This window comes from Aulostomus chinensis, chromosome 15 (genome assembly GCF_037954235.1).
Source record: "Aulostomus chinensis isolate RoL2024-O1b breed Wild chromosome 15, RoL_Achi_v1.0, whole genome shotgun sequence".
Classification (NCBI taxonomy): Eukaryota; Metazoa; Chordata; class Actinopteri; order Syngnathiformes; family Aulostomidae; genus Aulostomus; species Aulostomus chinensis.
In genome coordinates, this window is record NC_141334.1 from 391,199 (window position 1) to 411,897 (window position 20,699).

General features: G+C 47.6%; 3 protein-coding genes across 7 annotated transcripts in view; 1 reads left to right on the top strand and 2 right to left on the bottom strand.

Moving 5' to 3' along the window:
* The window catches only part of LOC147248069 (glutamate receptor 1-like), a 37,351-nt gene extending 35,874 nt beyond the window's left edge, over nt 1–1,477 (top strand). For 2 of the 4 annotated variants that reach the window (XM_086179247.1, XM_086179249.1), the window contains exons 17-18: nt 196–330; nt 654–1,477. In XM_086179247.1, the coding sequence (XP_086035373.1) occupies nt 196–330; nt 654–866 (348 nt within the window). In that variant the 3' untranslated portion in view covers nt 867–1,477. Of the gene's footprint in view, nt 1–195; nt 331–653 lie in introns of those variants that run through there. The other 2 variants (XR_015109275.1, XM_086179250.1) reach the window with 2 other exon arrangements.
* A 2,053-nt stretch (nt 1,478–3,530) lies between these two features.
* On the bottom strand, nt 3,531–14,166 carry nipal4 (NIPA like domain containing 4). Of its 2 annotated transcripts, XM_086226197.1 has the most exons (10): nt 13,889–14,165; nt 12,502–12,600; nt 11,406–11,540; nt 10,976–11,032; nt 10,101–10,191; nt 7,005–7,165; nt 6,159–6,326; nt 6,002–6,081; nt 5,537–5,749; nt 3,531–5,247 (listed from the first exon to the last, which is right to left on the bottom strand). In XM_086226197.1, the coding sequence occupies exons 1-10, from the start codon at nt 13,926–13,928 to the stop codon at nt 5,050–5,052; spliced, it is 1,242 nt and encodes a 413-aa protein (XP_086082323.1). In that variant the 5' UTR covers nt 13,929–14,165; the 3' UTR covers nt 3,531–5,049. The 2 variants fall into 2 exon arrangements, with proteins under 2 accessions (XP_086082323.1, XP_086082324.1); XM_086226198.1 differs by lacking the exon at nt 12,502–12,600 and having other exon boundaries at nt 13,889–14,166.
* Nucleotides 14,167–15,262: 1,096 nt separating this feature from the next.
* LOC147248071 (insulin-like) lies at nt 15,263–16,026 on the bottom strand. The gene is made up of 2 exons (XM_086226257.1): nt 15,843–16,026; nt 15,263–15,429 (listed from the first exon to the last, which is right to left on the bottom strand). Exons 1-2 carry the CDS (start codon nt 16,024–16,026, stop codon nt 15,263–15,265), a joined length of 351 nt encoding a protein of 116 aa, XP_086082383.1.
* Nucleotides 16,027–20,699: the final 4,673 nt, after the last annotated feature.

A 20,699-nucleotide genomic window follows, 5' to 3' on the forward strand; every position in this document is an offset into this window, starting at 1 on the left:
TACCTTCTGACTTAGACGCGTCTCATTGGTGTTCAGAAAGGTGGAGATCCGGTGAAACTCCATCCCTCCAGAGATTCCTATGACGGATGATGTTGCCTCCGTGTCACAAACATCGTAGTTTTTGTTTGGGGTTTACTGATGTCATGATGTTCTTCTGCTTGATTGGCTGTTGACCGGCCCTCTCTGCTGTGACAGGACAAGACAAGCGCACTCAGCCTGAGCAACGTGGCGGGAGTGTTTTACATTCTTATTGGTGGGCTGGGCCTCGCCATGCTGGTGGCACTGGTCGAGTTCTGCTACAAATCTCGCATCGAGTCGAGGAGGATGAAGGTGAGTGTAGCTGGTCGGCACGACCCAGACCCGTCCTGGCGGTAGAAACAAAGACCTCTTCTGTGTCCTTGATCCACAAGGCCTTGACCCGCCTCCCTTCTGTGTCTTTTTTGATTGACCAATCAGGTGACGAGCATTGCCCGTGCGGACATGTGGAAGTGTCAGAATGGCGAGCTTGTCCTGGCTTGCCTCATGTCTCTTAACATCAGTTCAGTCGTGGTCGCCTCCTGAAGGCGTGGCTGACTTGTGGTGGCGTTCAGATGTTGATGTTTAGTCTTGACAGGAAGTTGAACAGCTTCACTCTCTCCTGCCTTGTTTTGCAGGAGCTGATTGATGCCGCCATGATGAGCACCACACTGGGGGGAATGGCGGTTGGAGGAGGTGCTGCTGCCACAGCAGGTTTAGGGGGCGGAGCATCTGGTCTGGGTGGTGAGAACGGCCGTTTGGTGGCGCATGATTTCCCGAAATCTGGGGCTCAGGGTTTACCCTGCATGAGCAAAGCAGCAGGCCTCGGATTGTCCTCTGCTGGCATGTGATCCAAACAGAGGCTCCTGATTGGACAGAGTGCTCCTGACTGTCACCTGTGGCTGCCCAGTGAGGAGGGAGGAGCACAGGAGGCGGGCAGAAGTAATCCTGCTATTGACGAGATGGCGTGCACCTGAACACAACACACTTGAGTGGAGTAAACAAGCGCCTACAGGATTCGGGGCGGGGCTTAACAAACTCGAAACAATCAAGCTGAGACTTTGTTTATTGATTTTCTACAAGCTCCGCCCCCAGCTGAACACCACCTGACCTGTTTGAGAACCCCAGTCTGAGCATGAGGCCCCCTGCTGGGCCCTGAAGGAACTGCAGGGTGAATTATAATCGATAAGTAGTTTAAATTTTCAATTTTGTAATAAAGTTAAAAATGAACACCAGTATTTATGATCAAATATCAATTATCAAATAAGGCATCTTGAAAACAGGTTGAGACACTTAAAGTAGATGCATTTTATCAGGATACAAACTCAACACTTCACTATTTGCACTTAATTTCTGACATTTGTTTTTCAAATTGTTTTGTGTTTGTGAATGACGATTAATTCACACTGTAGCACCACGTTGATCTAGAACTGTTCTGTTAATGAAATAAAGAACATGGAAGGAACCTACACTGTAGTGTTGTGACTGAACCTGTGGTGGAGTTTACTGGCCAACAGGGTCCACTCCAGGAAGTGGATTCAACAGGGGTTTCACAAAACACTCAATCTGGACTGGACCCCAGAGGTGAACTAGGAAGCAGGTTCCTCCTGGCCAGGCTTTCCTTCAAACCCTGAACTCCCAGTCAGAGGTCACTGGTATCAGGACGGTGGGTGGGATCTCTCTCTGTCAATCAAGGCTTCTGCTTCAGGCTCTGTGGCGTCCCCATAAGAAGGGGTGTGTAACGCGTCATGTGACTCTTAGGAAACCAACGGATCGCGTGCCGCCTCCTTTAGTCCAGAAGAACAGGTGAGTATGATGGAGGTCAGGAACATCAAACAATTATGACAGCAAAAAAGCAGCACAGCTGCTGCCAAGGAGGGGAGAGAGGAATGCTGGGAGAAGAGCAGCGATGGCGTCAGGTCATCAGTTTCTGATGTACTTGACTTGTGAGTGCTGGCGCCCCCTTCAGGAACCCTCTGAAGGAACCAGATTCATCAGCTCATCCACACGCAGGTGTTGGTCTCACTGCTTGAGTGAAAAGGCGGCATTTTTTATAGCCGATTTACTCTCAGCCTAACTCTTTTATGGCTGATTTACTCTCAGCCTAACTCTTTTTTTTGCCGATTTACTCTCAGCCTAACTCTTTTATAGCCAATTTACTCTCAGCCTAACTCTTTTATAGCCGATTTACTCTCAGCCTAACTCTTTTATGGCCGATTTACTCTCAGCCTAACTCTTTTATGGCCGATTTACTCTCAGCCTAACTCTGTTATGGCTGATTTACTCTCAGCCTAACTCTTTCATGGCCGATTTACTCTCAGCCTAACTCTTTTATGGCCGATTTACTCTCAGCCTAACTCTTTTATGGCCGATTTACTCTAACCCTCAGAACATAACATGCTCCGGACCAGGTTAGGTTTACCGCATCAGTTACCATGGTGATCTAGCCAGGTTAAAAGAGAGCCATCTTCGTGCCACTGACAACCCCGGCTTCTGTCTCAAGACACCTTGCTAACCTACTCATCTCACTTCCTAGTGCACCCCTCTGGACAGGTGGATCAGGTGCTTAAGGGGGGGGGGGGCAAATCAAACACTCATCCAGGTTAGAAAGGTCACAATTGGCCCGTTGTCTGTTATCTCTAGTTAAGTTATACACACTCAAGCGGACAACAAATCCACCTGATGAGGGGGTGTGTCCAAATGCTCTGAGCTGGTCATGTGCTCAGTAGAGCTTTCTGATTGGTCAAAAGTGTGCCGCAATTGAAGTGCAAAACAAATTAAAACCAGGATATCAGACAGAACTGAACTGTGGCCTCTTGTAGCTGCAAATGGGTGGGGCCTTGATGCCACTCAAGGTTACCAGTGTTTTTTGTTCTGTGTAAGCAAACACACACACTCACACTCACTCACTCACTCACTCACACACACACACACACACACACACACACACACACACACACGACGCTCTTTGGGGGAATTAGTCACATGACATGACTACATTTCAGATTGCAGCGATTTACAGAACATCTGTTGAAAACTGTCAGATGAGAAGAATAAACATGTGTGTTCATAAGTGTGTGTGTGTTCATAAGTGTGTGTGTGTGTGTGTGTGTGTGTGTGTGTGTGTGTGTGCATTCGCACGTGTTCAACGTCTCTAAGGATTACAGAGGTTTAAACTGACCATCAAGCGCTAGCTGGACATGATTGGTTGTCAGGGATTTAACAGAAGCCAAAGTGTGTAATCTGTAATTATGATTTTTGGTGTGCAGTGACTGTCAGAGCGGCGAGTCATTATCAGCAGCCTCAGATGGAGCTGCGACCGTTATCATCGTCATGTGATGAAGAATTACTGAGCAGCTGATGACGCTTCCTGTCAACACTCAAGCTATTTCAACCTCATGGTTTGTACGCATCTTCAGCTTCCTGTTGACAGGATTTTTACAGCTATGAGTGAGGAGTTCGGTGGGAACAGACATAGATGTTGTCCACAGCTTCATTCACAACTTTTGGCCTCCATTTTGATGAAAGACTGACTGACACATTCAGGAAATAATGAAAAAAAAATGAGGGCAGAGCCCCAGACTGGTTAGCTTACCAAAATGGCTGGTAGTGGAGGGGAAGTGTTAGCATCAACTAGCTCAGTTCCAGGATGCTGGTGTGTCCAGTAGGAGAGCTGGCAAGTCTCAGCTCCCCAGAGAAGGAGCTCTGTCCTCTTGTCTGTCCCTGGGTATGATGGACAAAAACAGACATGCTCCGTATGGGGACATCCGAGTGATGCCTCTTCACTCACAATTTATCTTGTGGGAATCCATCACTCATCTGTTCTCAGCTGATCGGCCTCACGTCCATGTACTGACAGACATTTGTTAGCCTACAAGACGACTACAAACAGCCATGTTCAACATCACTTGGAGGATGTCAGACATCACATTCCACCCAGCATCAGTGTTCGTGTCCTACGGGGACACATTTGCATCAATGTCCAGAAGACAAATGTGTGCCTGTACTGTTTGTCTCAGTGACGGCGCATCACCGCCACTGTGTTTGTCATCCATGACGTAAACAACCACGATGAACAGCGACCTCAAACCTTCCTGAAACATTCAGCTCATCATGAGATAAATACAGGTGAGCAGACGATGGAAGCAGCTGAGTGGGTGTGAGTGTGAGAGTGTGTGTGTGTGTGTGGGGGGGGGGGGGGCAGAGTGCTTTGTATCACAGAGACATCTAGTGGAGATCTAGAGGATAAAAAAAAAAGGCCAACTGGAACAAGGGTCATCCGGAGGGAATCGGCGTCTGTCCGTCTTTGCCCACCTTGATGATGCAAACACGAAGGAAATTTAACAAAGATCTAGTTAAGACGTCCAGAGTCAATGACCTTTGACCACCACAACCTTTTAAATGCATCAAATGCATAACAGAAAATTGGTATTAGAATCTGATTCATAACGTCATCGTTTCTTCTACATGATTCCCTCTAATCTAGTGACATCATCAGACACATTAACGTACGTTCGATGCGTATGAGTAAATATACAGCACAGACTGATGGTAGTTTAGCACAAGCTAGCAACAGGATCATTTGACTTCTCGTCAGAACCCTCAAAGCAGCTCTGACTTAATAACAATTGCTGCATTTCTTTTGAAGGCCAGATCAGTGCACTGATCCAGGATCAGTCTAGACTTTGTTTTTGAACTCAATTAGCACTGATGGGGTTACAAAGGTTACCTGAGGAAAGAAAGAAGGGCAGGCAAAAATGAGCTACCCCCGTGTGATGATGATGATGATGATGGCGACGAGCTCTTCCTCATTTGGAGAGACTTGCGACTGAATGGTGAGTAAGTTCAAGATCTCTGGGAGATGGTGTGACATTTTCAGTCGTTAACTAAAGTTGGACAGTTCAGGATGTTTAAGGATGGATTCAACGCCCTTCACACCAAAACGAATGGCGTTCCAACATGGCGGTGTGTCCTGGTGCCTCACTGAACTAGGATCTAAACTCAACCACATAACAACAGGAAACATGTCCTCCCTCAGCTGATAATGAAGACTCTTGGTCCTTCATCCCTCACAGGAGGGACAGTCTCCACCACCATGTTGTCCATCAGTCCATATTTATCCTCCTTTCTAGTCCTCCTCATTGCTGCTCCCTCATTGGCTGAAGTCTCCTCTGCTGGCTCCTCCCTCTCCACAGACTGCGACAGCTGATTGGTCAGCTGCTCCATCGTTATCTGGAAGACACCAGCGGCTAGTTACTCTATCGTATGGAGCGCTGACTTGTTCCCTTCATCTAACCTTTACAGGCCACCAGATTATAGCATAACTTCTCCAAGCTTTGATTAATTTGTGGGAATGTGTTATACCTGCCTATCTCTGTTAGACTCCACCTGGACACCTTTGATGCTGTCCATCAAAACAGAACGTCACATTTGATTTGTCCAGCGAGACATGAGTCAACCAACCCATCTGAAAAGACCTGGGAAGTCTGAGGGAGGGGAAGAAGCAGGACCAATCACAAACCTGCAGCTCTTTGAATAGGTGCAGCATGGCCACGCCCACTACAATGATCAAGAAAGCACCAAATGTGGTGATGACATCGATGGCGACCATGCTCCTCCACTCCCGGAAGAGGATGATGGAGGTGGAGAGGACCACAGAGGTGAAGAGGACATAATAGACGGGGTAGACGAGCAGGGTGTTGAAGGTGTCCAGAGACTTGTTCAGGTAGTTGACCTGCCAGGAGACAGACAGGTGACCAGCGTCCAAACACCATCAGGACTGTGTCCAACATGGCAGCCCAAACAGATTCTATTTCCTGCCTGCTGACACGCCCCCCTACAGGACACATCGATGTAGCAGGACAGCTAACTATTAGCATGTGCCACCAGTGCTGTGACCCCTTGCAACAACCTGACTGACATGTTCCAGGAGTAGATATCAGTTTATATCTAAATGTTATTTGCTGCAGGATGATTGACAGCTTACCTGTGTTACTATGGAGACGATGAGAGTGAGCAGCAGGATCCAGGTGAGAGGACAGGCAAGCACGGAGAGATCATGAAACACTAGACAGGAGAAGGATGAATGTTTAAATGGTCAGAGTCATGATGACTGCAGGATGTCAGGGAAGTGTCTGACTGACCAGTTGCCACGGCGATGGCGAGGCCCTTCACCGAGGAGACGGTAAAGGCTCCGAGCAGCGAGCAGATACTGATGTAGACCAGGATGTTAGAGCGGCCGAGCCGCGGAGAGAAATAGAAGATGAGCAAGGCACACAGCAGCAACACCGCTGCCATGTAGGCAAGGAAACCTACGACACACGATGTTACCAGTCAGGTGACACGTCCCATGTTGTGTTGCAGCATGAACAACAGATGCCACATTTCACAATTTAATGTCGCGTCACATCTTAGCCAGTGAATGTGATTTTTCTGACATTAGGCACAGATGATCAAGGTGGCGTGTTTGATTACCATTAGCTGGCTAGAATTCTACCAGGTCCACCATCTTGGAATGGTATGCACTGCAGTTCCACTTTGACAAAAAGTGCCCGATAACATGTTAGCATATGATGATTTTGTCACGGAACTAAAGTAGCATGTTATCAGTGCAGTTATTGTTTATTGGTTGTAAAAAGTGAATTAAATATCAAACATTGAGTATTTTAGTATTTGATGTTTGAGCTGCAGATGAAGTCGCGTTAGCCATCAGCTAACCAGCGTTAGCCATCAGCTAACCAGCACTAGCTGAGTAATACACATAAATACATTGGCATAGCATCTGTTCAAGTCTCCCTCATGCAAAATGCTGTCGTCTGTATCTGTGGTTCTCGGGCTCATGCTAGCAACATACCTTTTACTTTGAGTTTTCAAATGAATCTTTATTGATTCATGTTAATAGCCAGAGCAGTGACCTTTAATGAAACCTGTTGCAGTTCATTAATGCAGTCAAACATGATGCTGACGCACCTCTGCAGAAGGATGCTCACCTGGGTTCAGCAGCATGTTGGTCATTTCCTGTAGGGATGTCACTTCTTGTTCCTGTGGGGCATGGATAACCAGCAGGATGCTTCCCAGCACACACAGCAGACAGCCCAGCTTCCCCACCATGTTCAACACCTCACCCAGCAGGTGGGAGGACAGAACCGCACTGAAACACAATCAGATCCTCTTGATGAAGCAGCATTGATCTGTCTTTGGAGGATGCAGTAATGCATGATGGTATCTGGAGTCTGTCAAGTGAAGGCATCTTCTTAAAATGTTAGCATGAAGCTAATGTGTTACCTGTGCACACCTGTGATATTAGCAGGGTTGTGAGACAGAACAAAGTTTCGTGAATAATTAAAGCTGCAAGCAGCGTTGTGAGGGCCTGAGCCCTGGCCTGAATCCCAGGGTGTCCTGGTCCAGTGTGGAGGCCTTGTAGTTGAGGAGTTAGAAGCCTGAGTCTGATCAGAGAGTGAGAGCAGAGCTGAGAGCTGGCCCTTTAAGAACCCCTCCCCCACTGCTCTGTCTCTGATCTGTGCTAGAGTGAGAGCAGAGCTGAGAGCTGGCCCTTTAAGAACCCCTCCCCCACTGCTCTGTCTTTGATCTGTGCTAGAGTGAGAGCAGAGCTGAGAGCTGGCCCTTTAAGAACCCCTCCCCCACTGCTCTGTCTCTGATCTGTGCTAGAGTGGAGAGCAGAGCTGAGAGCTGGCCCTTTAAGAACCCCTCCCCCACTGCTCTGTCTCTGATCTGTGCTAGAGTGAGAGCAGAGCTGAGAGCTGGCCCTTTAAGAACCCCTCCCCCACTGCTCTGTCTCTGATCTGTGCTAGAGAGAGAGCAGAGCTGAGAGCTGGCCCTTTAAGAACCCCTCCCCCACTGCTCTGTCTCTGATCTGTGCTAGAGTGAGAGCAGAGCTGAGAGCTGGCCCTTTAAGAACCCCTCCCCCACTGCTCTGTCTTTGATCTGTGCTAGAGTGAGAGCAGAGCTGAGAGCTGGCCCTTTAAGAACCCCTCCCCCACTGCTCTGTCTCTGATCTGTGCTAGAGTGAGAGCAGAGCTGAGAGCTGGCCCTTTAAGAACCCCTCCCCCACTGCTCTGTCTTTGATCTGTGCTAGAGTGAGAGCAGAGCTGAGAGCTGGCCCTTTAAGAACCCCTCCCCACTGCTCTGTCTTTGATCTGTGCTAGAGTGAGAGCAGAGCTGAGAGCTGGCCCTTTAAGAACCCCTCCCCACTGCTCTGTCTTTGATCTGTGCTAGAGTGAGAGCAGAGCTGAGAGCTGGCCCTTTAAGAACCCCTCCCCCACTGCTCTGTCTCTGATCTGTGCTAGAGTGAGAGCAGAGCTGAGAGCTGGCCCTTTAAGAACCCCTCCCCCACTGCTCTGTCTCTGATCTGTGCTAGAGTGAGAGCAGAGCTGAGAGCTGGCCCTTTAAGAACCCCTCCCCCACTGCTCTGTCTTTGATCTGTGCTAGAGTGAGAGCAGAGCTGAGAGCTGGCCCTTTAAGAACCCCTCCCCCACTGCTCTGTCTTTGATCTGTGCTAGAGTGAGAGCAGAGCTGAGAGCTGGCCCTTTAAGAACCCCTCCCCCACTGCTCTGTCTCTGATCTGTGCTAGAGTGAGAGCAGAGCTGAGAGCTGGCCCTTTAAGAACCCCTCCCCCACTGCTCTGTCTTTGATCTGTGCTAGAGTGAGAGCAGAGCTGAGAGCTGGCCCTTTAAGAACCCCTCCCCACTGCTCTGTCTTTGATCTGTGCTAGAGTGAGAGCAGAGCTGAGAGCTGGCCCTTTAAGAACCCTCCCCACTGCTCTGTCTCTGATCTGTGCTAGAGTGAGAGCAGAGCTGAGAGCTGGCCCTTTAAGAACCCCTCCCCCACTGCTCTGTCTTTGATCTGTGCTAGAGTGAGAGCAGAGCTGAGAGCTGGCCCTTTAAGAACCCCTCCCCCACTGCTCTGTCTCTGATCTGTGCTAGAGTGGAGAGAGAGGAGGAGCACCAGGACTGGAGTGGGACAAGAGGAAGAAGTCAGCATACGCTGGTCCAGAGGGACACAGAACACCATGTTCTTGGAGGGGTTTTTGTCAGGAATGCAGTGGTGTGGTTGGTAGAGCTGTGGGATGGATGGTGTAGACATGAGAAGCGTTTGTTTGACAGTATGAACCTGAGAGGACACCGTCTCCCCATAGGCTTCCATTGGAAGCTGAAACGTGTCTCCCCCACTTTGAGGGCTTGTAAAATCCAAACTGTTCCTGCTTTTTATAAAAACTTTTCACAACTTTTAATCAACAGAGTTTGGAGAGTCATAGATGAAGTTCTGGAAGCGATACCATGAACGCCTTAGGAGGAGATAGCGTTTGCTCAGGGCGCAAAATTGTCCAAAATTGGACATTCGTGTCCAAATTGTGAACGTCCTGTTGGAGTGAGGTCTGGGGTTTCTGTGTATAATTTGACTGTCTTGATGAGACGAATAAAACGGTGTTGGTCCCACGTCTGTAGGACATTCCTACAGGCCGTGGTGTGGTTTTTTTGTGTATGTAGGTGGCGCTATTGGGTAGAGTGCTGCTTTGTTTTTTCTATCGAATTTTTTGCTGCAGTCGATGTGTGTGTCAAATTTGGTGAGTTTTTGAGCGTGTTTAGGGGGCAAATTAACTTTTGAAGTGGCGAGTGTGTCACGCAAACACGATAGGGTCTTCGCCCCGAAGTACCTCCGGGTTAAGGCCCTAATAATTTATGCTCATATTGGGCACTCATTGACAGCAAGAACAGTCCAGGACCAGGTTTTGAATGGTGTGGATGTGAAAACCGGCTCCAGGCCGTCTGGCCCACCTGCCTCATGGGTGTTGGGGGGGGCTGGGACACTGGTTAGTGGGTGTTTGTAGTGCTGCTGTTGACGGTGCCTCAGTAGACAGGAAGTGGATGTTGACTGATTTGAGTGAGACTTCCATCTTTTTTCAGTTAAGTACACAAAGAACAAAACCAGCAGAGCCACACGTCACCAGCACAACTGCACGCTGCCTGATGAGCAGCAGGGACTTGTTCTCTTTGGTCTGAACTCACAAATATTTCAGGCTACTGCAACATGAGGTGAATGACTGATGATATCAGAGGTGTGGCTACCTGATGAGGACACTCAGAGCGCCCAGCGGCGTCACCAGCGTGGCCGGAGCAAACATGTAGGCAGTGAAGTTACAGGCCTCTCCAGCGCCCACTGCAGGAGGAAAGAAGCATCACATCACAAACGGCGATTGTGTCTGACCTCCCTGCACCTCCACCTACGCGGGCGTTATGCACAGGTGATCAGGGAAAAGCTGACAAGTGAACGGCTCGATTGATTATCAGTCTGGAAGCTTTAAGCGCCTCTTCAGGGCAGAGACTTTCGATGATATCATCACACTGAAGGAACGCTTGCTGTTTCCTCATTCAGGGGTCTGTCATTTGCTACAGCCGAGCGTCAGCGTTAGCTTGCAGAACTCTGAAACCAACAATCACACGCTTCTCTTCTTAGCACCTTTCTAAACTGCTTCGGGTTGACACGTGTAATTATCATATCAAATTTATAGATTGACCTTCTGCCATACTAAACCATAATTTCACTCATTAAGAGTGAACTAAATTTTGAAAGTTGTTTACAGCCCCACTAGAGGGCGCTAGCAGCCCAGCAGCCACAACACGCTTCTGACCTCCATATCTTAAACTTTCATTTGATTGAAAATATGAAAAAAAATTGTTCAAACATTCAAATTATTAGTATTGAAAACTCTGTGTGTGTGTGTGTGTGTGCGTGCACTACACCAACTACACTAAAGACCTCCTGAAACGCTGCAACATAAGCCCCGCCCATCCTGGCACTGCAAATACGGATCTGGTAGGTCACTGGTGCTGAATGACTGGGACCAGCAGCCATTCCAGTGCGTCAGCAACACTGCACCCCAGTCACAGACCCCAGAGCTTCTGGATTAAATGCAACACTTTGATAGAAATGAAGGTCTTACTGGTTAAGAGGCCGCCCCACCATAGCCAATCCTTCAGGTAGCCATGACCTCCGTCACCTACACACACACACACACACACACACACACACACACACACACACACACACACACACACACCATTTCCGAGGGTAGATGGTTTCCTAGATCAGCACCAAACATAAAAAACTTTGACACACTGCCTGTTTATTGGTGAGCTGCGAGCTGTTAGCTTCAGTGTTAGCTGGCACTGGAATGACTGGAGAGAAGAGCATCTAAGCTAGCAGGTGATGCTAACAGGGTTAAATGTCTGCACTGCACAGTTCAACCTCACTTTAAGATGTTTGTCATTCATAGTTTGGTTCTAGTTGACCTGGATGTTGTGCCATCGGAGAAGTTTAAATTGGTTTGAGGAGCTTGACTCCGCCCCCTCACATCAACACCTGCAGCTCACCTGCTCTAGTGTGCCCCCTGCTGGCTAGTCGGAGGAGAGCCTTCTTCTTGAGGATGACACTCCCACCAATCAGAAAGGCCGACAGAAGCGCCAGCGTCAGGCCCAGCCAGTGGTCGTAGGTGTTCGCCTGCACATCTGGACAGAAACATCATTGATTGTGTGTGTATGTCGTGTGTGTGTGTGTGTTTGTATCTATGTGTATGTGTGTGTTGTATCTATGAGTATCTATGTGTGTTTGTATCTATGTGTGTGTGTGTGTTTGTATCTATGTGTATCTATGTGTGTTTGTATCTGTGTGTGTTTGTATCTATGTGTGTGTGTTTGTATCTGTGTGTGTTTGTATCTATGTGTGTGTTTGTATCTGTGTGTGTGTTTGTATCTATATGTGTGTGTTTGTATCTATGTGTGTTTGTATCTATGTGTGTGTGTTTGTATCTATGTGTGTGTGTGTTTGTATCTGTGTGTGTGTGTTTGTATCTATATGTGTGTGTTTGTATCTATGTGTGTGTGTTTGTATCTATATGTGTGTGTTTGTATCTATGTGTGTGTGTTTGTATCTATATGTGTGTGTTTGTATCTATATGTGTGTGTTTGTATCTATGTGTGTGTGTGTTTGTATCTATGTGTGTTTGTGTCTATATGTGTGTGTGTTTGTGTCTATATGTGTGTGTGTTTGTATCTATGTGTGTGTGTTTGTATCTATGTGTGTTTGTATCTGTGTGTTTGTATCTATGTGTGTGTGTTTGTATCTATGTGTGTGTGTTTGTATCTGTGTGTTTGTATCTATGTGTGTGTGTTTGTATCTATGTGTATGTGTTTGTATCTATGTGTGTGTGTTTGTATCTATGTGTGTGTGTGTTTGTATCTATGTGTATCTATGTGTGTTTGTATCTATGTGTGTGTGTTTGTATCTATGTGTGTGTGTGTTTGTATCTATGTGTATCTATGTGTGTTTGTATCTATGTGTGTGTGTTTGTATCTATGTGTATGTGGTTGTATCTATGTGTATCTATGTGTATGTGTGTGTTTGTATCTATGTGTGTATATCTGTGTGTATCTGTGTGTGTGTGTGTGTGTATCTATGTGTGTGTGCTACCTGTAGTGCTGTTGCTCAGGTGTGTGTAGAGCAGTGTTTCATCTCTGGGGATCAAACACACAGCCGACTGCAAGCCACACCACAACCTGACCTCCGACCCTGCTGACACACGGTGGATCACGTCACCAGTGTCACACATGGCTGATGACATCACAGTGTCCACGCAAGTTTTTAAACCCGAGGGAACTCGTTACTGAAGACCAACTGATCACGTTCCCTGGATGGTCCCAGACCAGCAGCACCAGAAGCCACATTCACCCAGGATTTGTGTTATGCCCACATCAATATCTGTGTGTACTGCAGGGTCATGTGACCTGCGTGTGCTGGTGGGAGGAGCCAGACATGACGAACTCTCCAGGTTCCTTCTACTTTGGATGTTCTAACTTCCCTCCTGAGAAAACATGAGGGCTGCACAGTGCTTGGAATGTTGCCATTGTGAATCTGTGTGAAAACCTTGGACATGAACAGCAGAACCAAACTGGACCAGAACAGCAAAACCAGGATCAACTGACTGCAGACTCAGCAGGTGCTGGGGTTCGTCCTGTCCCTGGTTCTGCAGGATTCAGTGGTTTACCTGGTTCCGGGAGAGACAGCCGTGTTTACCCTGTCAACACTGAGTCAACGCTGGTGGGACACGCCCACAACCACGGCGCCCAGCAGGCACAGACGGACTGAAAGAATTGAGCCATAATGGATCTGCTTGTTTCATTGAATCAGGGATTTTGGGGGCTGAAAACCATAAAAATGAACCTTAGTTGTCATTAATTTTCACAAAATCGGAGGAATTTGTGAGTCCTTTTCAGAACTTTGTTTTCATTTCTCTCTGTTGCTGCTGGCTGTCAGCAACAGAAACAGAAACAAAATGGTTGATCCTAAATAAAGGGGCCCACGTCCCAGAACGCCTTGGGCCTGACATCACCAACTTCAGTCATGAGACATTTAAACAAGCTTTCATCCTGGTCTTCTGAGTGGGTGATCATCGCTCAAATGTGCTTGGCGTTTTATCATCAATCAGAGACAAACATCTTGGTTCATCAAGTCCACGTGGGCTGGTCGTCTGCCTGGTAGGACTTTTTGTTTCAGTCAGTTCTTGACTACTTTGAACTTCAATTTGTTAATTTAGGATTTGCTAATTATTTATTGCAGGGAAATTCCCTGAAAACTTCCGAGAGTCATCTTTTAACAGCAAGACCCCGTTTCTAACGGCAACTTGGAGGTGGGGTCAGGATGCTGCTGGGAGCCTGTTACTGGTCACGTGACGAAGCCCCGCAAGGAGCGGACCCGGGGAACCGCGGCTGACGAAGTAATCTATTACTCAGGCAACAGTTTAGCGGTCTAAAATCACCGAACATGTAAACTGTGTGAATGACAGATCGATGGAACTCACCGTTACTGCACGTCTCGTTGTTCAGGTGAAAGTCCCGCATCGTCGCTTCCGCGCGAAGCAGGAGACTTTCTCCCGCAGACCGAGTCACCGCAGGCGCAGAAACGGCCCTGGCCGGAGTCCAGGTTCCTCAGGTCCGGGTCAGACCGGGTCGACGAGCTCGGAGTCTCTGAATCGGCTGAATCAACAACTGAGGCCAACAAATTAACAACAACTAACCCCGCCCAGCCGAGGCAAGCCGAGCCCAGCCGAGGCAAGCCGAGCAGACGTCTTACCTGGCCGCCCTCGCGGACACATCGGTAACTGCTGGTGGACCCACTCATGAATATCAATCAATCAATCAATCAATCAATCAATCAATCTATCAATCAATCAATCTATCTATCTCCCCATGGCAGTATTCAGCACTTTGTAGTCCAACAGGAAGTGATCAGGTGTGTTTGTAGTCTTGTAGACATCCAGGTTTACTTCATCAAGATCATCTTCTCTAATGAACCCTCTGATGATGCTGGAAGCCTGTAGGCAACGGTTAGCAGTGCTAAGCTAACATTAGCCTATGAAGGAGCTACACCAGGGTCACATGACTTCAAGGTCACCACCACTAAGCTTCAGGCTTCTTGTGTTTCCTCTGATGACCTTTAATGACCTTTAATGACCTCTGTAGGCTCCTCTAGACTCTTGTTAGCAACCCAGGTTTTTAAGACTCCACCACTCCAACATCCACCAGTCTGGTGTTTACTGGTGGATCTGATGTAGAACTGGACCTCCACCATCCACCGGTCTGGTGTTTACTGGTGGATCTGATGTAGACCTGAACCTCCACCATCCACCGGTCTGGTGTTTACTGGTGGATCTGACGTAGAACTGAACCTCCAACATCCACCGGTCTGGTGTTTACTGGTGGATCTGACGTAGAACTGAACCTCCAACATCCACCGGTCTGGTGTTTACTGGTGGATCTGATGTAGACCTGAACCTCCACCATCCACCGGTGTGGTTCATGATCTGATGCTAGAGGTTAACCTTCAGATATCTCCAGCTGCTGGGAACCACTCACCTGATTTCAGGTCTTTGTGCTCAAGACAAAGAAACCAGACATTCTACAATATCTCATTTACAGGTTTCAGGACTCATTCCAGAATCCAGACCATAAAATTTGAGTCCTCCGCACATCAGGCCAGCTCAGGTCAAGCTTTGTCCCAATAGAACCATTGGTGTCAGGTCTTTCTTTATCTAAGGTGAATAAACAACAACAGACTTAACTCACAAGACTTTATTTTTTTAGGAAAAATAATTTCATTCATGTCTCAGCAAATCATTTGACATCACAGCTGCTCTTAAGCTAAGCTAGGCTAAGGAGAGCTAGCATAGCGCTATTCAGTTGCAGTAGTTCTGCAGATCAAAGATGTTGCAGGGAGTGTGGCAGCACTGCTCCACGATGCCTCGCTTCACCAGCATCTCCATTTGGTCTTTGAAGGTGGATTCTGCCACCTCGTTCTCACCGCCCATTGCAGCTGCACCACCCGCCTTCAGAGGGAGGAAACCTGGCAGGGTGAACACACCGACTGAGGGACATCCTGGTTTAAATGTTAGCATTCAGAAAAGAGATTTTTTTCGCCCCTCATCCTTAGCTTGACCCCCATTACAAGAATGTCTGAGACCTGAATTCACTTCAGAAAGATGGTGGACTGACAACATGATGTCACAGTGGCGCCACATCAAGATGGTATTTGGACTTTGGGGAGTCCACCACAATATTGAAAACAAAATGTACTGTTGAGCTCATTCATGTTTGTTTTGCTCAAACTCACGCCAACATTCTCACCACCACTCACGTCCCTGGCGGTGTGCAAGTCAGCGGATTCGCAACTAATCATAAAAACATGTTACTCTTAGCTTGGGGGGAGCGAAAACTATGTCAGAGTGGTGTGGTGGTGTTTGGAGTTGGTGGTCTCACCCTGCAGAGGGTCACTGTCCCTCTTTGGGTTAAAGAAGAAGCCTCTGTCCCCACAGACCAGGTACAGGGCATCAACCAGGTGAGAACCACACAGGTGCTGAGGAGGGGTGACGGCTCGGGAGCCTGGCCACAAAATGACTAGCAAGACCAGCAGGGAGACCGACTGAAGCCACGGCGCTGCCATGCTGAAGCACAACACAGACATGTCATTAAAGACATCAGCCATATTAATCAGAGTAGAGAGGAAGAGGAGCTCACCTGGAGAGACTCTGTGATGAAGAGGAGGACGAGCCGAGCAGCAGAACACTGGGAGGAGTGAGGAAGAGCATAGGACGGCGTCTGTATTTATGCTCCGTCGCTGCCCCCCAGACACACCCACTGCTGTCCTCTTTTTCCTCATGTTGCGAAGTTGTAACCAAAATCATATAGATGGTCGCCATAGCAACAGCAATCACACCTGAGGCAGGGTCATGGAGTTAAGGTCAAGGGAAGGTTGGGAAGGTAAAGGTTGAAGGGTCAAGTGTTAGGTTGGAAGGGTTGACAGGAAGGGGGTGGGAGGGTTGAGGGTGAGGGTCAAAGGTTGGGGTTGAAGGGTTTTGGGGAAAGAGTGGGAGGATCAAAGGCCAAATGTAACTGAATGCTAGGTCCTCCGAAATGACATAAACTCAACCCTAACCCTAACCTGTGTGTGTGTGTGTGTGTGTGTGTGTGTGTGTGTGTGTGTGTGTGTGTGTGTGTGTTCTTGTACTTGCTACATAGTGAGGACTAGAATACATATTTAACCGACAGAGTGAGGACATTTTGGCCGGTCCGCACATCTTCAAAGAGTCGTTTGAAGGTCAAGACTTGGTTTTAGAGTCAAGGTTAGAATCAGGTTCAGGTTAGGTTTAGGGTCAAGGTTAGGGTCAGGCAGTCAGTTGAGATGGTTAGGGTCAGTGTTGTTTTCCTCACGCTGGACGAAAACGAAAATGACGACGTCAGACCCTTTTTTTTTTCCATGAAGAAAATGAGACTAAGACGAACGTCACCATCGCCCTGTGAAGACTAAAATGTGACCAAATTGTACACATTTTCGTCTGACGAGAACAAGACGAGACTAAACTGTTAGTTGGTGGACGATCAAAGTTTCAAAACATGCGTTTTTTCCGCCAAGTAGAACAAGCGTGCAATGTCACTCAAGAGCTCAAACATCAGCGTGGAGCCAGCTGTAGCTGTTGGTCCAACTGGCCACGCCCCCATCATCCGTACACACCCACTAAAAGCCTCAACACGGGAGTCCTCAGACCTGCTGCTGTTCCCTGTCTAAGCAACACACCTGGATGCTTTAACCAACAACAGCAGCTGAAGCCAACATGGAGGACATGAGGTCGTTCACATGGAAGTCAAGTGTGCTTTTATTTAGTTTATCCTGTTTTATTGTGATACAATACTCCTATTGTGGGCCAGTGTGTTGTCTGCTTCTGCAACAAAATAATAAAAGTAAAATGTAGAGAGAAAAAGAGGGGAAACTCCCCTTTGAAGGTGGATCAGTTCAGTGCTTCATTCTAACACTGGAGTGGCCTCTTCAGTACACACACATCTTTGTTGAGAGGATCTTTGATATTTGACTGAAACCTTTGAGTTTTGGTGGACTAAAACTATCAAGGATAGAAATGATGAACATGGGACAAGAACTAAGAAGCATTTAGTCCAAAGACTGAGACTAAAACTAAAATGCCTGCTAAAAACCACACTAGTTAGGGTTAGGGGGAGGGGCTAGGGAATGTATTACGACAATGAAAGTCCTCACAAAGATATAAGTACAAGTGTGTGTGTGTGTTAATGTTTCTGATTGGCTGCTGCTTTAGCACTCGTAGAACAAACGGAGCTAATGAGGCGACGTGATCTGATCACCGGTCTGGACAAATATTGATCAGCTATCAGGGGTTCCGCTGACTTCAGCTGGTGGATCCTGACGTGAAGGCGTGTGCTCATCCTCAGCTGAAAATAATCCCCAACCAAGGCAATTGTTTGTGAAACAGCTGCTTAAAGTTGTTATTTTCCATCAACTTCAGATGTTCTTATCTTGGTCTCGTTAGTTTGTAATTTTACACTCTAAGTTTTGTGTTAAATAAGTTCTTTCCCCGCTTTCCTCCTTTTTTCTTTTGTCTTGATCCAAACAACCTTCGAATCAGGTTTCATCTCAGCAACTCACCAGGACAGAAGAGATAGACCTCGCCAAACAAGTACGCTCATGCTCGTCGCTGTGAGGAGAATCTCTCTACTGAGCGTGCCCAATGGCCAGGAGTCAGGCAGACCTGGCTGATGCAGTGGGCTGGGTGGACACCCCCACACTCACTGTCCTGCTGCACATCAGACCACAGCAGATTGCCTTCATGTGTAGGAGGGTTTGACAGCGATGTCCTCGCGAGGACAGGAAACCTGCAGGAAGCTAACGAAGCGTCACACCCTTACAGGCACTTAAGGAGGGGAACTTCAGTGTCCATGACAGAGCATCTCTATGACAACGGGTCTCTGACGAAGGATGAAGCCAAACAAAAAACAAACCACTTCACTTAGTGACATGAAGATGTCTCTCCTCTGGTGGCTGAAGTCATGTGACCCTTGAATGGGGGCAGGCTGTGTCATAGCTGGTGACATGGTCGAGCTCAGAGGGGACGGTAGAGGAACACGCCCATCTCTATCACCATCATCGCCAGAGAGGGACAGGAAGATAGAGATAGTTTCCAAAGTGCCAATGCTAGTTAGCTTAGCACAATGAATGGTGGTGGGTGGGAAGGGTTAGAGTTTCATGGTTGGTCCACAGTAAAAACGTTGGATCTCTTTATTTTATTTAAGATTTCATTCAGAATACGCTATAATAAGATGAATTCAATAACCATCATAATAATATAAACAAAATTAAAAGAAAGATCAATCAAAAGGCAGCAGGGTGGTGCAGAAGTAGCACAGTGCCATCAGAGAAAGAAGGTTCTGGGTTCTAACCTGCCACTACATGACCAGCAGCTCACCTGGCTCAAGCTGTCAGAGGTCACGAGTCAAGAGGTCCATCTCAGTCTCTCAAATCATTCTTTGAAATCTGACAGTTGCACCTCAAACATAAAAATTCTTAATGCAATATGAAACAAAACAGGAATCACTGTGATGAAATACAGAAGGATGAATATCAAGTCCTTCATCAACTTCAATGCACACCAAGTCTTTATGTCATATACATTTCAGAAAATGTATGAACTTTTTTGTGTGCAAAAGAAAATGACTGATAAGAGAGAATCTGAATCCTCCTCAGAGCTTCAGCAAGCTCTCAAATGTGCTTCAGATTCAAATGATTGCAATGCAAAAATTGAATATATTCCAAACAGAAAATGTGTTTATTTATTTTCAGGAAGTTCTAGATGGCTGACAAATTGCTTAGCAACTGGTTACTGACACTGGTGGCTCTCCTGCTATGCTGCATTGCTACTGCGCCCTCTGGTGGCTGGAGGTGAGTCTCCTCCCTCACACACTATACCTCCCATTAATCCTGTCATCTAAGATTCATGGTAATTTCAGCATTAATACAAAACCAAAGAAGAGTTAAACACATAATATATAATCTCCATAAAAATTCAAATGGGCCTGATGTCAGACTTGGTTAATAAACTTTTAAGGCTTGCAGGCTTTGTCGTGAACCATTAAACTGCAAAATATTTTTAATACCACTAACAACAGTGTCCTATTAGAGGGAGGAACACATTTGTGATGTGATGGGTATTTGGAGTAAATGTACTCCTCCTGGAACCGTCATCTTATCATGGTGGAGGAGTTTGAGTACCCTAAAGACCCTAGAAGCTATGCTGTTGGGGGCATGTTGCCCCTGGTAGGGTCACCCAAGACAGACTGGTCCGAGGCGAAGGGCCAGACAAGGAACGGTTCAAAAGACTCTTCATGGCAAGGAAATCAAGGAGTCGGTGTACCCAGCCCAGGGGGTTACCGGGGCCCTGCCCTGGAGCCAGGCCTGGAGTAGGGGCCCATGGGCGAGTGTGTGGTGGTCGGGCCTTAGCCCATGGGGTGCGACCACCAGGCCCAGCCCGAAAAGGTTACATGTACTCGTCCCCCCGTGGAACCACCACCCACAGGAGGAACCAGAAGGGTCCAGTGTAGTGTGATTTGGGAAGCAGACCAAGGCAGGGGTCTTGACTGTCCAATCCCCAGACATGGAAGCTGGCCTTTGGGACATGGAATGAATGAGGTTGAGCATTACCGGCTAGATATAGTCTGCCTCACCTTAACACATAGCTTCAGGTCTGGAATCCAAGTACTTGAGAGTCCTTGGACTCTCTCCTTCGCTGGAGTTGCTCCAGGTGAGAGGCAGAGGGCTGGAATGGGCTTTTTGATTGCCCCCAGACTCTCTGACTGTATAGTGGGGTTTACCCCGGTGGACTAAAGAGTTTTTTCCCTGTGCCTTTGGGTCGGGGAACAGGTCCTGACTGTAGTCTGCTCTTATGCGCCGAACAGCAGTTCAGAGTTCCCACCCATTTTGGAGTCCCTGGGAAGGGTGATGGATGGCGCTCCGACTGGGGACTCCATTGTCCTACTGGGGGACTTCAGTGCTCACATGGGCAATGACAGTGTGACCTTTAGGAGTGTGATTGGGAGGAACGGCAGACCCAACCTGAACCAGAGTGGTGTGCAGTAATTGGACTTACGTGCGAGTCACAGTTTGGCTATGAAACAACTCCGCAGTGGCAGAGCTCTGGGGGCGGCTGAGATCCTCCCTGGGTATCTCAAGGCTCTGGATGTTGTAGGGTTGTCCTGGTTGACACGTCTCTGCAACATTTCGTGGACATTGGGGGCGGTGCCTTTGGAGTGGCAGAC

Bases quoted from the DNA above. Each gene is read 5' to 3' on its own strand.
- nipal4 (XM_086226197.1), bottom strand. From the start codon at position 13,928: ATGCGGGACTTTCACCTGAACAACGAGACGTGCAGTAACG. The intron at 5,750-6,001 runs GTAAGCTGTCAA...GTCTCCTGGCAG, and splicing joins TCGTCTCCATAGTAACACAG to GTCAACTACCTGAACAAGTC. The intron at 5,248-5,536 runs GTTTGTGATTGG...GGTGTCTTCCAG, and splicing joins ACCTATTCAAAGAGCTGCAG to ATAACGATGGAGCAGCTGAC.
- LOC147248071 (XM_086226257.1), bottom strand. From the start codon at position 16,026: ATGGCAGCGCCGTGGCTTCAGTCGGTCTCCCTGCTGGTCTTGCTAGTC. The intron at 15,430-15,842 runs GTGAGACCACCA...TCACCCTGCCAG, and splicing joins GGACAGTGACCCTCTGCAGG to GTTTCCTCCCTCTGAAGGCG.